Here is a 16992-nt window from a genome sequence, read left to right as displayed (position 1 = left end):
CCAGCAGAGCGCCGGAAAACAAAAGACTTTCCCAAAAGAAGTCAAAACAGTAAATTCACTTCATGTGATAATATGGAACAATAGTGCGGCACCCGCCAAAGTAGGTGTCGCACGGTCCACCCCAGCAGAACCTCGAGAGTGGATGTCAAAACCAATTACTTTCGACCACCTGGACTATTCCAGGGGTATTCGAAACGCAGGATGGACTGCTCTAATATTGGATCCTATAATCGACGGACTACAATTTACACAAGTCCTAATGGATGGCGGCAGCGATTTAAACCTGCTATATCCGGACACAATCTGCAAGTTGGGGATAGACCGTACTAAAATTCGCCATAGCCGCACTTCCTTCAAAGGAGTGATGCCAGACCCTTACGCCAAGTGCACGGGCTCCTTACTACTAGAAGTTGTGTTCGGGTCACCCGACAACTTCCGACGCGAAAAGCTAATCTTTCATATCGCCCCATTCAAGAGTAGCCATCAAGCACTATTGGGACGTGAAGCTTTTGTCCGCTTTAACGCAATACCACACTACGCGTCTCTTACACTTAAAATGCTCGGTCCACGCGGCATTGTCTCATTAAAAGGACGTTAAAGACACCGAACACGGCTAGACGAGTCCGACATAAATAAGCTAGGGGCTCCCTAGCCGCACACCCCTTTACGAGGGGCTGTGCGTATAAGCAATAAGGAGCCAGTAAAAGCTCAACTTTATTTATTCATGCTTTGTTTTAAATACATTTTTGACACGATTACTTTTCAAACTAAAGTTCCTCTCTTTTCCAGATGAACAGCGTGTCACGCCCGTCCAGGATACAGCACAACGGAGACACAGGCGCAGACGTGCAGCAGGGACCCGTTGCAAGGATTCTTTTCAGATTAGGACCCTGCGTAAACCTTTTTTACTGTCTCTTGTTGCTATACATCCCCTGGTTTTCTTATCATAACCAGAGAGGAGGCTGGCGTTTTGGCATCGGCCGCGTCAGAGGACCTTGCGTGTACCTGGACACTAGGGGCTTAGGGCATTGATCTACCCATCATCATAAAGACCGAACACCTTAGGGAGTGTTCGGCGTCTCGAGTTAGGCCTTATATGCATCAGCTCCGAATCATGTCTTTGGTCAAATGTTGGGTTTGCCCGGCTCATGTGTTTTGCTGCCTTACGTTCCGTATCATCGGCTAACGCGGCACCAGGAGAACTACTGCGATTGTGCCCTGGTTTGGCCGGGTGAGCACCTCAGTAGAGAAAGCCGAAAACTGACTGTCATGATGTAGCGAGAGACTGGTCAACCACTCGATCGACCTCTGGAATGTTTAGAATTCCTTCGCTTTGACGAAGGACCGCTTCCCGGTCAGGCACACACGCGCCCCAAATACGGAGAGTGCGGTGCCCCTAGGGGCTATATCGTAGCCCCACCTTCGAACTCCTATGGCTAAGTGAAAATGATAAAGCATTATAGTCCGTTTTCCTCGTTTGCTACGCTACCACCTCCTTCACAAGACCAAGACGTTGGATTAAGTGTGAAAATGCGCTATTTCGCAAACACCCCCGCACTATGTGCGTGGGGGTCGAAGCCGAAGACTGCCATCTTTCAGGTTATACACAAGTATACATTAACGGCCGCACAGGAGATATTTCAATACTTGAACGCACAAGTACAAAAAGCGCTTATACTATAAAGATCGTTTTATAAATCACAAAGTTCATTTGAACATAACATTTTTTGAGCACTGCGACTCTATTACACGAGCACCACACAGAACTTCCCCAAAATAGTGCTCGGCGGGTAACCGGCTCTCGTCCGAACCCTGGGTCGCAACAGCGGTGGCATCCATCTCCGTACAGTGTGTCTTCACTCGGGCGAGGGCCATCCTTGCACCCTCTATGCAGGCCGACCGCTTCATCGCCTTGATATGCGGCACCGCCCCAAGGAATTACTGTAATAAGCCAAAATAAATCTTCGGCTTGGGCCTATCCGGCCAGACATGAGCCACGATATCTATCATGGTGAGTCCGGACAGTCTATTCAGCTCAGCCCACTCGGCCAACCGATCGGTCAGCGGAAGTGAACGCTCCAGACTATGGAATTGAGACCAAAAAAGCTCTTCCGTCTCGTGATCCTTCTGACTTTGGAAGTGCACAACAGCATCTGCCGCACTCGCCGCTAAGTCCATATACGGATCCTCCGGACCCCACAGCTGGCCAAGCTGAGCATACTTCGGATCTATAAACCGCCTGCGCAGTAGAAAGGGCTTGCCAGCCACAATATCTCCGGCCTGGCGCAGCTCCTCCTTTATAGCCCTCATTGCAGAACGGGCATCCTTGGCTTCGGCGGTGGCCTTCTTCAGGCCTTCTTGCTCCGCTCAGCGTTCTTTTTCAAGAACCTCATAGCGGTCGGTAATATCTTTCAACTTCACGGCCATTTTGGCCATCTCCTCCCTGCTTCGGCAGTGAGCAGCCTTCTCGGCTTCTAGCTCTTCGGCCGCCCTCGAGGCGGCCGCATCACTCCTTCTGGCCTGCTCCTTGGTTCGAGCAAGTTCGGCCCGAAGGCTCTCCACAGCAGCGGCACCATCTGCATTGAGCACACATGTCGTAAGGAGTGGGCTTCGGCTCCCTTACTAGGTGACCACGGAGAAAAACATACCTTGTGACTCGTCAAGTCGCTTATTGACCAGCGCGATGTCCGCATCCACAATGTCAAGTTGCCGCTTTAGTTCGGCAACTCCATCAGTCCGGCTGGCCACCGGACTATCCGCCACCTGCATGGGAAAGGCGGAAATCAATACCTGCGATTTTGATCCTCGGCACGCTGTCGCTCTCGACAACCTACCGAGTCTCAGGGGCTACTATCTATACAGGGTGCACTTTATGTGCAAAACTGTCAAAACGTATGTCATTTTTGCGTACCTCAAACCCCGCCAGCAAGCTTCTGACAGCATCATGCAACCCGCCTTCGGCGGACGAAATTCTTCCAATCACCATACTCATCAATGTACGGTGACCTTCTGAGATAGACGCCCTCTCAAGCAGATCCTTCAGCTTCCCCGGCCGTACACCAGTCGATGCCGAACTCTCCGGCCCCGCCAGACTCGGGGATACCCTTCGCAATGACACCTCAGGTTCGTCCGCCCCGCCTGATGGTGCGGCGGACGGAGGCGTCTCGCTCTCCACCACCTCCGGACGAAGGTCCCCCGAAGACGAGCTCATCTGAGAAGGACGGAGATCCGAACTACAAGGTAAAAGCTTCGGTTATCCTCAGAAGCAAAAATAGGGATGTCTCTTATTACAGAACCCCCTTTTTCTACTTACGGCTCGCTGGAGGGCTGGTTTCTTAGGGGAGATAGTGCGGCCGGGGCCTCCCCGGACGCAGGACCCTCTGGCGAAGATCTCTTCCCCCGTTTTGAGGCCTTGGCCTCCGGGTTTTCGGAAGCAGTCCTCTTCTCCCCTTGGAAGGAGGGATTCTCGATCCCCCCTTCCTCAAATGCCTCCTTGGTGGAGGCGGTAGTGTCCCTGTTCTCTCCTTTGCCTTCCTCCGAAGGCGCAACCTTCAGCATCCTGACCAGCACGGGATCCGGCACAATCTCCGGGAGGGGGCCGAACACCGTATCAGTTTTGCTTGCGCTATCCACTCCTATTCAAAGAGATGATGGGTTAAAAGGCAAATTCAAGAAGGCATAAACAAACGATGTGTTCGCACTCAGGGCCACTTACCTGAGTATCCGGGCGATTGCAGCTTAGGCCGGAATCCTCGGTCAATTCCAGACACATCTCTTGTGATCCGAAGAACAATTTATACATCTCCACGGGTGTCGTACCCATGAAGTGTTGGAGAGCTTGCGGCCCCTCGGGATTGAACTCCCACAGATGGAGGGGGCGACGCTTGCAGGGCAGGAGGCGCCGAATCAGCATAACCTGCATCACCATCACCAGACTGATCTCCCTCTCTTGGAGGTCTCGAATCCGGCCCTGCAGTAGGGGTACGTCCTTTGACGGCCCCCAGTTGAGCCCTTGGTTGACCCACGACATCAGCCGCTGTGGAGGGCCCGAGCGAAAGATGGGCAGCGGCTTCTGCTTGCTGCCCCTAGGAGCGGTGATATAGAACCACTCCTGTTGCCACAGGCCAAGCTCCTCCTGGAAAGAGCCCTTGGGCCATGGAGCATCGGCCCTTCTGCTTATAACCGCCCCGCCACACTCAGCTTGACGCCCCTCGATCATCTTCGGCTCCACGTTGAAGGTCTTGAGCCACAAACCGAAGTGGGGAGTAATGCGGAGGAAGGCTTCGCAGACGACAATGAATGAAGAGATATGGAGGATGGACTCCGGAGCCAGGTCATGGAATTCCAACCCGTAGTAAAACAAGAGCCCTCTCACAAAAGGATCCGTCGGGAAGCCTAAACCCCGACGGAGGTGGGACACGAACATGACGCTCTCGCCGGGCTCTGGAGTAGGAATGACTTGCCCTTTGGCAGGCAACCTATGCGAAATCTCGTAGGTTAGGTACCTGGCTTCTCGCAGCTTTAGCACGTCCTCTTCCGTGACGGAGGAGGGCATCCACCGGCCCTGTAGGTCGGAGCCGGACATTGTTGAAGGTCCGAAGCGCTCGAATCTGGGGCTCTGGGTGTTGGAACTCGGGGCAAGGAGCAGATTCGATGGAGGATTGAAGAAAAGAAACGAGCCTTGGTCCCATTATAAAGGGGGAGAATACCAAGAGCCGCTCCCCTGACCGTTCGGGACTCACCTCCGATAGAGGGGGCGTGGCAACATAGGGGAACACGATCTCTGCTTCGACAAGATGTGCCAAGGAAACCGCTTCGCTAAACGCGCTGAGGTGGTATAATAAAAAACGACTCAAGTAAAGGCTTGGTAGTGGAATGACGTCATGCCACGAAATACGTCAGCAGATTGAACTTGTGTAAGCATTATTCTCTTTACGATGGAATGTGGAATTTATTTTGCAGAGCCGGAAACTATCCTGGTGTTCACAATCTTCTATGAGTTATTCGGAGGAGGAACCCGCCTTGCAATGCCGAACAATATGCGTGCCGGACTCATCGTCATTGAAGCCTGGTTCAGGGGCTACTGAGGGAGTCCTGGACTAGGGGGTGTCCGGATAGCCGGACTATCATCATCGGCCGGACTCCAAGACTATGAAGATACAAGATTGAAGACTTCGTCCCGTGTCCGTATGGGACTTTCCTTGGCGTGGAAGGCAAGCTTGGCGATACGGATATGTAGATCTCCTACCATTGTAACCGACTCTGTGTAACCCTAGCCCTCTCCGGTGTCTATATAAACCGGAGGGTTTTAGTCCGTAGGACAAACAACCATTACAACAATCATACCATAGGCTAGCTTCTAGGGTTTAGCCTCCTTGATCTCGTGGTAGATTCACTCTTGTACTACCCATATCATCAATATCAATCAAGCAGGAGTAGGGTTTTACCTCCATCGAGAGGGCCCGAACCTGGGTAAAAACATCATGTCCCTTGTCTCCTGTTACCATCCGCCTAGACGCACAGTTCGGGACACCCTACTCGAGATCCGCCGGTTTTGACACCGACGGGGGGAATCCTACTCCCGGTGGGAGTAGGACTCCTCCTTGGCGCCTCCTCCTAGCCGGCCGGCCCCTCCCCCTTGATCCTTTATATACGGGGGCAGGGGGCACCTCTAGACACAACAACAATTGATCCCTTGGATCTCTTAGCCGTGTCCGGTGCCCCCCTCCACCATAGTCCACCTCGATAATAACTGTAGCGGTGCTTAGGCGAAGCCCTGCGACGGTGGAACATCAAGATCGTCACCACGCCGTCGTGCTGACAAAACTCATCCCCGACACTTTGCTGGATCGGAGTCCGGGGATCGTCATCGAGCTGAACGTGTGCTAGAACTCGGAGGTGCCGTAGTTTCGGTGCTTGATCGGTCGGGCCGTGAAGACGTACGACTACATCAACCACGTTGTTCTAACGCTTCCGCTTATGGTCTATGAGGGTATGTGCTCGTTGCTATGCATCACCATGATCTTGCATGTGCGTAGGAAATTTTTGAAATTACTACGTTTCCCAACAGTGGTATCCGAGCCAGGTTTTATGCGTTGATGTTATATGCACGAGTAGAACACAAGTGAGTTGTGGGCGATACAGGTCATACTGCTTACCAGCATGTCATACTTTGGTTCAGTGCTATTGTTGGATGAAGCGGCCCAGACCGACATTACGCGTACGCTTACGCGAGACTGGTTTTACCGCCGTGCTTTGCACACAGGTGATTAGCGGGTGTCTATTTCTCCAACTTTAGTTGAACCGAGTGTGGCTACGCCCGGTCCTTGGAAGGTTAAAACAGCACCAACTTGACAAACTATCGTTGTGGTTTTGATGCGTAGGTAAGAACGGTTCTTGCTAAGCCCGTAGCAGCCACGTAAAATTTGCAACAACAAAGTAGAGGACGTCTAACTTGTTTTTGCAGGGCATGATGTGATGTGATATGGTCAAGACGTGATGCTATATTTTATTGTATGAGATGATCATGTTTTGTAACCGAAGTTATCGGCAACTGGCAGGAGCCATATGGTTGTCGCTTTATTGTATGAAATGCAAACACCCTGTAATTGCTTTACTTTATCACTAAGCGGTAGCGATAGTTGTAGAAGCAATAGATGGCGTAACGACAACGATGCTACGATGGAGATCAAGGTGTCGCACCGGTGACAATGGTGATCACGATGGTGCTTCGGAGATGGAGATCACAAGCACAAGATGATGATGGCCATATCATATCACTTATATTGATTGCATGTGATGTTTATCCTTTATGCATCTTATCTTGCTTTGATTGACGGTAGCATTTTAAGATGATCTCTCACTAAAAATTATCAAGAAGTGTTCTTCCTGAGTATGCACCGTTGCGAAAGTTCTTCGTGCTGAGACACCACGTGATGATCGGGTGTGATAGGCTCTACGTTCAAATACAACGGGTGCAAAACAGTTGCACACGCGGAATACTCAGGTTAAACTTGACGAGCCTAGCATATAACAGATATGGCCTCGGAACACGGAGACCGAAAGGTCGAGCGTGAATCATATAGTAGATATGATCAACATATTGATGTTCACCGTTGAAACTACTCCATCTCACGTGATGATCAGACATGGTGTAGTTGATATGGATCACGTAATCACTTAGAGGATTAGAGGGATGTCTATCTAAGTGGGTGTTCGTAAGTAATATGATTAATTGAACTTAAATTTATCATGAACTTAGTCCTCGTAGTATTTTGCAAATTATGTTGTAGATCAATAGCTCGCATTGTTGCTTTCATATGTTTATTTTGATATGTTCCTAGAGAAAATTGTGTTGAAAGATGTTAGTAGCAATGATGCGGATTGGATCCGTGATCTGAGGTTTATCCTCATTGCTGCACAGAAGAATTATGTCCTTGATGCACCGCTAGGTGACAAACCTATTGCAGGAGCAGATGCAGATGTTATGAATGTTTGGCTAGCTCAATATGATGACTACTTGATAGTTTAGTGCACCATGCTTAACGGCTTAGAATCGGGACTTCAAAGATGTTTTGAACGTCATGGACCATATGAGATGTTCCAGGAATTGAAGTTAATATTTCAAGCAAATACCCGAGTTGAGAGATATGAAGTCTCCAACAAGTTCTATAGCTAAAAGATGGAGGAGAATCGCTCAACTAGTGAGCATGTGCTCAGATTGTTTGGGTACTTCAATCGGTTGAATCAAGTGGGAGTTAATCTTCCAGATAAGATAGTGATTGACATAATTCTCTAGTCACCATCACTAAAGTTACTAGAACTTTGTGATGAACTATAGTATGCAAGGGATGACGAAAACGATTCCCGAGCTCTTCGTGATGTTGAAATCGATGAAGGTAGAAATCAAGAAACAGCATCAAGTGTTGATGATTGACAAGACCACTAGTTTCAAGAAAAGGGCAAAGGAAAAGAAAGGGAAACTTCAAGTAGAATGGCAAACAAGTTGTCACTCCCGTGAAGAAGCCCAAAGCTGGACCAAAGCCTGAAACGAAGTGCTTCTACTGCAAAGGAAATGGTCACTGGAAGCGGAAATGCCCTGAATATTTGGTAGATAAGAAGGATGGCAAAGTGAACAAGGGTATATTTGATATACAGGTTATTGATGTGTACCTTACTAGTGTTTATAGTAACCCCTGAGTAATTGATACTTGTTCGGTTGCTAAAAATTAGTAACTCGAAACAGGAGTTACAGAATAAACAGAGACTAGTTGAGGGTGAAGTGATGATGAGTGTTGGAAGTAGTTCCAAGATTGATATGATCATCATCGCACACTCCCTATACTTTCGGGATTAGTGTTAAACCTAAATAAATGTTATTTGGCATTTGCGTTGAGCGTGAATATGATTTGATCATGTTTATTGCGATACGGTTATTCATTTGAAGTTAAAGAATAATTGTTATTCTGTTTACATGAATAAGACCTTCGATGGTTATACACCCAATGAAAATAGTTTGTTGGATCTCGATCATAGTGATACATATATTCATAATATTGATGCCAAAAGATGCAAAGTTAATAATGATAGTGCAACTTATTTGTGGCACTGCCGTTTGGGTTATATCGGTGTAAAGCACATGAAGAAACTCCATAAAGATGGATTTTCGGAATCACTTGGTTATGAATCATTTGATGCTTGCGAACCGTGCCTTTTGGGCAAGATGACTAAAACTCCGTTCTCCGGAACAATGGAACAAGCTACTGACTTATTGGAAATAATACATACCGATGTATGCGATCCAATGAGTGTTGATGCTCGTGGCAAGTATCGTTATTTTCTGACCTTCACAAGATGATTTGAGAAGATATGGGTATATCTACTTGATGAAACATAAGTCTGAAATAGTTGAAAAGGTCAAAGAATTTCAGAGTGAAGTGGAGAATCAGCGTAACAAGAAAATAAAGTTTCTACGATCTGATCGTGGAGGAGAATATTTGAGTTATGAGTTTGGCCTTCATATAAAACAATGTGGAATAGTTTCACAACTCACGCCACCTGGAACACCACAACGTTATGGTGTGTCCGAACGTCGTAACCGCACTTTATTAGATATGTTGTGATCTATGATGTATCTTACCGATTTACCACTATCTTTTGGGGTTATGCAATAGAGACAGTTGCATTCACTTTAAATAGGGCACCATCGAAATCCGTTGAGATGACACCTTATGAACTGTGGTTTGGCAAGAAACCAAAGTTGTCGTTTCTTAAAGTTTGGGGCTGCGATGCTTATGTGAAGAAACTTCAACCAGATAAGCTCGAACCCAAATCGGAGAAATGTGTCTTCATAGGATACCCAAAAGAAACTGTTGGGTACACCTTCTATCATAGATCCGAGGGCAAGATTTTTGTTGCTAAATTCGGATCCTTTCTAGAGAAGGAATTTCTCTCAAAAGAAGTGAGTGGGAGGAAAGTAGAACTTGATGAGGTAACTGTACCTGCTCCCTTATTGGAAAGTAGTTCATCACAAGAACCGGTTCCTGTGACAACTACACCAATTAGTGAGGAAGCTAATGATATTGATCATGAAACTTCAGATCAAGTTTCTACTGAACCTCGTAGGTCTACCAGAGTAAGATCTGCACCAGAGTGGTACGGTAATCCTATTCTGGAAGTCATGTTACTTGACCATGATGAACCTACGAACTATGAGGAAGTGATGATGAGCCCAGATTCCGTGAAATGGTTTGAGACCATGAAATCTGAGATGGGATCCATATATGAGAACAAAGTGTGGACTTTGATTGACTTGCCCGATGATCGGCAAGCCAAAAAAAATAAATGGATCTTCAAGAGGAAGACAGACGTTGATAGTAGTGTTACTATCTACAAAGCTAGATTTGTCGAAAAAGGTTTTTGACAAAGTTCAAGATGTTGACTACGACGAGTTTTTTCTCACTCGTATCGATGCTTAAAGTCTGTCCGAATCATGTTAGCAATTGCCACATTTTATGAAATCTGGCAAAAGGATGTCAAAACTTCATTCTTTAATGAATTTATTAAAGAAGAGTTGTATATGATGCAACCAGAAGGTTTTATCAATCCTAAAGGTGCTAAACAAATTGTGCAAGCTCCAGCAATCCATCTATGGACCGGTGCAAGCATCTCGGAGTTGGAATATACGCTTTGATGAGTTGATCAAAGCATATAGTTTTATACAGAGTTGCGGTGAAGCCTGTATTTACGATAAAGTGAGTGGGAGCACTACCGCCTTTCTGATAAATATATGTGAGTAACATATTGTTGATCAGAAATAATGTAGAATTTTTCTGGAAAGCATAAAGGAGTATTTGAAAGGAGTTCTTTAAAAAGAAAGACCTCAGTAAAGCTACTTACATATTGAGCATCAAGATCTATTGAGATAGATCAAGACGCTTGATAAGTTTTTCAATAAGTACATACCTTGTCAAGATTTTAAAATAGTTCAAAATGGAACAGTCAAAGAAAGAGTTCTTGCCTGTGTTGCAAAGGTGTGAAATTGAGTAAGACTCAAATCCCGACCACGGCAGAAAATAGAAAAGAGAATGAAAGTCATTCCCTATGCCTCAGTCATAGGTTCTATAAAGTATGCTATGCTATGTAACAGACCTATTGTATACCTTGCTCTGTATTTGGCAAGGGAGTACAATAGTGATCTAGGAGTAGATCACTGGACATTGGTCAAGAATATCCCTAGTGAGGACTAAGGAAATATTTCTCGATTATGGAGGTGATAAAAGAGCCCGTCGTAAAGAGTTACATTGGTGCAAGCTTTCACACCGATCCAGATGACTCTAAGTCTCAATCTGGATACATATTGAAAGTGGGAGAAATTAGCTAGAGTAGCTCCGTGTAGAGCATTGTATACATAGAATATTTGCAAAGTACATACGGCTCTGAATGTGACAGACCCATTGACTAAGCTTCTCTCACGACAAAACATGATCACACCTTAGTACTCTTTGGGTGTTAATCACATAGCGATGTGAACTAGATTATTGACTCTAGTGAACCCTTTGGGTGTTGGTCACATGCGATGTGAACTGTGGGTGTTAATCATATACAGATATGAATATTGGTGTTAAATCACATGGCGATGTGAACTAGATTATTGACTCTAGTGCAAGTGGGAGACTGAAGGAAATATGCCCTAGAGGCAATAATAAAGTTATTATTTATTTCCTTATTTCATGATAAATGTTTATTATTCATGCTAGAATTGTATTAACCGGAAACATAATACATGTGTGAATACATAGACAAACATAGTGTCACTAGTATGCCTCTACATGACTAGCTCGTGAATCAAAGATGGTTAAGTTTCCTAGCCATGGACATGAGTTGTCATTTGATTAACGGGATCACATCATTAGGAGAATGATGTGATTGACTTGACCCATTTCGTTAGCTTAGCACTTGATCGTTTAGTATGTTGCTATTGCTTTCTTCATGACTTATACATATTCCTATGACTATGAGATTATGCAACTCCCGTTTACCGGAGGAACACTTTGTGTGCTACCAAACATCACAACGTAACTGGGTGATTATAAAGGAGCTCTACAGGTGTCTCCAAAGGTACATGTTGGGTTGGCGTATTTCGAGATTAGGATTTGTCACTCCGATTTTCGGAGAGGTATCTCTGGGCCCTCTCGGTAATGCACATCACTATAAGCCTTGCAAGCAATGTAGCTAATGAGTTAGTTGCGGGATGATGCATTACATAACGAGTAAAGAGACTTGCCGGTAACGAGATTGAACTAGGTATTGAGATACCTACGATCGAATCTCGGGCAAGTAACATACCGATGACAAAGGGAACAACGTATGTTGTTATGCGGTTTGACCGATAAAGATCTTCGTAGAATATGTAGGAGCCAATATGAGCATCCAGGTTCAGCTATTGGTTATTGACCGAGAATAGTTCTAGGTCATGTCTACATAGTTCTCGAAGCCGTAGGGTTCGTACTCTTAAGGTTTCGATGACAGTTATATTATGAGTTTATGAGTTTCGATGTACCGAAGGAGTTCGGAGTCCCAGATGAGATCGGGGACATGACAAGGAGTCTCGAAATGGTCGAGACGTAAAGATCGATATATTGGACGACTATATTCGGAGTTCGGAAAGGTTCCGAGTGATTCGTATATTTTTCGGAGTACTGGAGAGTTAGGGGAATTCGCCGCGGAGTATATGGGCCTTATTGGGATTTAGGGGAAAGAGAGAGGAGAGGTTGGGCGCCCCCCCCAAGGCCTAGTCCGAATTGGACTAGGGGGAGGGGCTGCGCCCCCTCCTTCCTTCTCTTCTCTTCCCCCTTTCCTTGACTCCTACTCCTACTACTTGGAAGGGGGGGAATCCTACTCCCGGTGGGAGTAGGACTCCTCCTTGGCGCGCCTCCTCCTGGCCGGCCGCCCCCTCCCCCTTGATCCTTTATATACGGGGGCAGGGGGGCACCTCTAGACACAACAACAATTGATCCCTTGGATCTCTTAGCCGTGTGCGGTGCCCCCCTCCACCATAGTCCACCTCGATAATAATTGTAGCGGTGCTTAGGCGAAGCCCTGCGAGGGTGGAACATCAAGATCGTCACCACGCCGTCGTGCTGACAAAACTCTTCCCCGACACTTTGCTGGATCAGAGTCCGGGGATCGTCATCGAGCTGAACGTGTGCTAGAACTCGGAGGTGCCGTAGTTTCGGTGCTTGATCGGTCGGGCCATGAAGACGTACGACTACATCAACCGCGTTGTTCTAACGCTTTCGCTTACGGTCTACGAGGGTACGTGGACAACACTCTCCCCTCTCGTTGCTATGCATCACCATGATCTTGCGTGTGCATAGGAATTTTTTTGAAATTACTACGTTTCCCAACACATGGGACACGAGCCGGCTCAAGGGACTCAAGGCGCTGTCGTCTCCCATGCCCTACTCTTCCTCGCCAGAGCTCGGAACCTGTTGGGTGCCGGTGGACGTCAGATCGATGATAGATCCGTCCTGGGATGAGCCGGCGACATCCACCACGACGCGGTTGCAGTGCCCGGACTGGTGCACCGTACGGGGCGTCGGAGAATGCGACTCCGCCTCGCCGACTTCCACCGCCGCGAGCGCTGCCGCCGCGTCCCGTGCCCGCTGCCGCGTACGGCGGACATGTCGCGCCATGTTTGAGTCGGATGATGCCCACTGTGCGTCCACGGCCTCGGCGCGCCAACGGAGGGGTTGCGCCTCCACCACCGCGTTCGGACGCCAGACGGACCGCATCGCCTCTGGTGAGGCAGCGACGGTTGCCCTAGCGTCGGATCCATCGCCATTTGGACGGGCGCAATGGATTCCCGAGGGAAGAAGTCCGACCGCTGTCGCGCATGGGCCTCCTCCCGGGCACAGCGGAGCGCAAGCCATACGGCCATCTCCTCTTCGGGGCCACGTGAGATGAGCTCGGGTCGACGGATCTGAAGGTGAAGGACTCGGATCCACTGCCCGTCATGTCGGAGACGGTGATGGGGACGACCTTGGGTGGCGGAGAGGAGTGGAGTGAAGTGGCTAGGGTTTGGTCCGACGAACGGATGGGAAGTAATATATGCTGGGTCAGTTGGGCCTGCGTGGGGCAGGTCTGACGTGACGACGTGTTCGGGCGCGCCCGGGCGCCCATGTCCGCACAATTTTTAGGCTGAATATGAGGGGTGCCGGTCAGTCTGAGCGTTTGAGACTCGTTTGAGGCGCTCGTCTGGGTTAAAATTTTACAACCGGATATTCCGCCGGAGCATATGAGGCGGATCTAAGGCACCGGGCCGTAGATGCTTTAAGATTGCCCGACACACTGCCAGTGAAAATTACATTGTACGTGCGGTATATGCTCAAACCCGCAGGCTTGCTTCTTTGCAATACCACCGTATAGCTTCATATCATGTCTGTCTTCTTTTTCTGTTCTTTTTTGAGAATGTTATTTCAATTTGCAATTAGTGGTGCTATGAACGCGTACACAGAGAGTGCAAAAAAAATATGATACTGAAAGGCCATGTCCCAGTTTGAAGTTACTGCTCAACAAATACGGGTAAGGAAATTAACAAGTGAACAATACATGGAAATAACTTCTTAATTTGTCAACACGCATCTCAATGACATTGGGAATCTTGGTACTATACATTACTAGACTTGGTCGATAATGATCATCCGAGCTCTGAGCTAGCTCGTACTTACTTAGAAAAAGAAGCATGTAGAGACGCTTTTCTCTCATTCGACACCACGGCCTGACCACGGTTTAGCAGCCAGAAGCAGAGGCGTCTTCAGGCGCACGGAGAGCCCGTGCAGCTCGGTCATGTCCACGGGCGGCTTCCTCCCGCCGACTAGCTCCCAGTCGAAGTGGTACACCAGGCTCGCTAGGGCCAGCTCGTTGGACGGCATGGCGAACCTGACCCCAGGGCAACCTCTCCTCCCGGCGCCGAAGGGCAAGAACGCGAAGTCTTGCCCCATCTCGTGGGTGTACTCCAAGAACCTCTCCGGTAGGAACTCCTCGGCGCGGTCGCCCCACGTCGCTGGGTCACGGCCGATGGCCCAGGCGTGGATCAGCACCCGCGTGCCTGCCGGGACGTGGTAGCCGAGCAGCTGGGTGTCCTCGACCGTCTCCCGGGGCAGGAGGAGCGGCGTGGGAGGGTGGAGCCGGAGGGTCTCCTTGACGACGGCCTTCAGGTAGCGCAGATCCGGCAGATGGTCCTCGGTGACGTGGCCGGCGTCGCCAACGGCCGTGCGGACCTCGTCCTGGAGCTTGCGCATTTCTTGCGGGTGGTTGATGAGCTCCGCCATGGCCCATTCCAGCAACGTGAACGTTGAATCCGTGGCGGCAGCAAGCATGTCCAGGATGATGGCCTTGATGCCGTTCGTGTCGAGCTCGTTGGCACCTAACAGCACGTCCACGAAGTCACGCTGATCGTCGTCCCCGGCGCCACGCCTTTGGCGATGGTCCGTGATGACCCGCTCGAGCAGTCCATCCATCTCCTCGAAAGCGCGCCTCGTCTTCCGCTCCAGTCCCGTCAGGACGTCGACCCACCGCAGCCATGGCACCTTCTCCCCCATGGGGACCGTGCCCAGGAGCTCCTCGATCTCGGCGAACACCTTCCTCAGCCTCGCTCCCCCCTCGTCGCCGTCGATCCCGTAGTTCGTGTCGCCAAACGTGGCGCGAGAGATGGCGGTGAAAGAGTAGACGATGAGGTTGTCGCTCAGGTTCACGACGGTGCCGGCGCGGCGGACCCGGTCGACGAGGGCGGCGACCTCCTGCCCCCTGACGCGTCTGAAGGACATGAGGCGGTGCGGGTTAAGCATGTGGGTGACGCAGACGCGGCGGGCCTGGCGCCAGTGCTCGCCGTACGGCGCGAACCCGATGCCGCCCGTGCCGTAGTAGAACCGGTCGACCATGAACAGCTTGGGGCGGCTGGCGAAGGCCAGGTCGCGGGTCTTCATGGCCTCCTCCGCGGCGGCCGCGGAGCACGCCACGACGGTGGGCACACGCCCGAGGCGTAGGTACATGACCGGGCCGTAGGAGGCGGCCAGTGACCGGAGACTCCTGTGCGGCAGGCTCCCGAGTAGACGAAGGTGGCCGAAGAGTGGCAGGCTGGGCGGCGACGGAGGCAACGTTCCCCGGGCAGCAACCTTGCTGCGCGTCTTGGAGACGAGGAGGGTGAAGAGGAGGAAGGCGAGGGTGGTGAGGACGAAGGGCGAGTTGAACAGCGCGACAACAAGCGAGACGGTCATCATGTCTGCTGCCTAGCCTAGCTGCACCCGACGGAATGTAATCGAGACGTACGAACTCTCGAGCGAGAAACTTTTTGAAGCGATCGGTCTTACTTCTTGCCAAGATACTAGTACGGTACAAGTTGTAGGCACCACAGCTGCGGTACACGGAGGAAGAGAGCCCGACATAATTAACCCCTGAGTTTCGAGCATTACGGCATGGCTAAAGATCACCCGTCAACCACATCGCATGGTATCGGTGAACTTCCCACGGTTGCAAACGCAGTTAAAGCATGTGAGCTGGTTCATCGCACACGTTTTGTTTTTGAATACCGTGCGCACTGTAACGACCAGCACAACTGGGTTGTTTTCATAATTTAATTCCTACAATTGAAAATTCTTCAGAATTTGTATTCGAAAATAGGCAATCACATGTTTCATATCCATCATGCATATCCAATTTACATAGGTTCAAACACCATTGCGTAATTCAAATCACAATAGCATACGTTCGAGCATTACAGGAGCACCAAATTAAAACAAGAACCTTTTTTTAGCAAAAAAGAGGGGGAACTCCCCTCCAACTTCATTAACGAAACCAACACACGAGAACAAGTTTAGGTAGCAAGTTCAGCTCCCTAGATAACTAACCCCTTACGAGGGGTGTACAGACCTTAAAAGTTCAAGTTCAGATCAACTAACATTCTAAAACAAGAACCATAGTAGCATAGAAGAGGCGAAAAACATTTTGTTGTTGGTGTAGGCGAAGAAGTTGAATGACCATATTGTGTGCATCTTCATGTCCAAGGCGCACATAACTTTAGTGCAACCGCTTGTGATGATTGTCCGCTCATCCTTCATCATCTTGAGAAAGACTTCTAAATCATTATAGTCATCAACTGAAATACTCCCTCTGTTCGTTTTTATAAGACATTTAAGACAGCTAGTTTTGAACTGTTTAGAGCGGAGTGAGTATTTTAGTTTTATTCGCGTCAACACCAATCATGTTGTTCAATGTAATCTTCAGTAAATTGCTTTGAGAACCAATATAAATGGAAATATTCAGATATTGTTGCCTAAATACTCATTGTGGGCAGGAAAAAGAAAGTTCATATGTTTTTACCATCCTAAAGTTCACGATGGTCTTGGATAAAGCGTAAACAAAGAGTTTAATTGTCATCATCAGTGTCTTCATACTTACCATCTTTCTTATTTTCTTAACTGATGTATGTTC

The 16992-nt window shown here is 48.7% G+C and overlaps 1 protein-coding gene across 1 annotated transcript; it reads right to left on the bottom strand.

Annotated features, from left to right (window-relative positions):
- Positions 1-14109: 14109 nt before the first annotated feature.
- LOC123091492 (cytochrome P450 71A1) lies at positions 14110-15927 on the bottom strand. Its single transcript, XM_044513028.1, has one exon. The coding sequence runs from the start codon at positions 15780-15782 to the stop codon at positions 14265-14267; it is 1518 nt and encodes a 505-aa protein (XP_044368963.1). The 5' UTR covers positions 15783-15927; the 3' UTR covers positions 14110-14264.
- Between the last annotated feature and the right edge of the window lie 1065 nt (positions 15928-16992).

Source organism: Triticum aestivum, chromosome 1B (genome assembly GCF_018294505.1).
Source record: "Triticum aestivum cultivar Chinese Spring chromosome 1B, IWGSC CS RefSeq v2.1, whole genome shotgun sequence".
Taxonomy (NCBI): Eukaryota; Viridiplantae; Streptophyta; class Magnoliopsida; order Poales; family Poaceae; genus Triticum; species Triticum aestivum.
This window is presented reverse-complemented; position numbering and strand designations above follow the sequence as displayed.

Excerpts from the sequence above, each read along its gene's own strand:
- LOC123091492 (XM_044513028.1), bottom strand. The coding sequence starts at position 15,782 with ATGATGACCGTCTCGCTTGTTGTCGCGCTGTTCAACTCGCCCTTCGTC.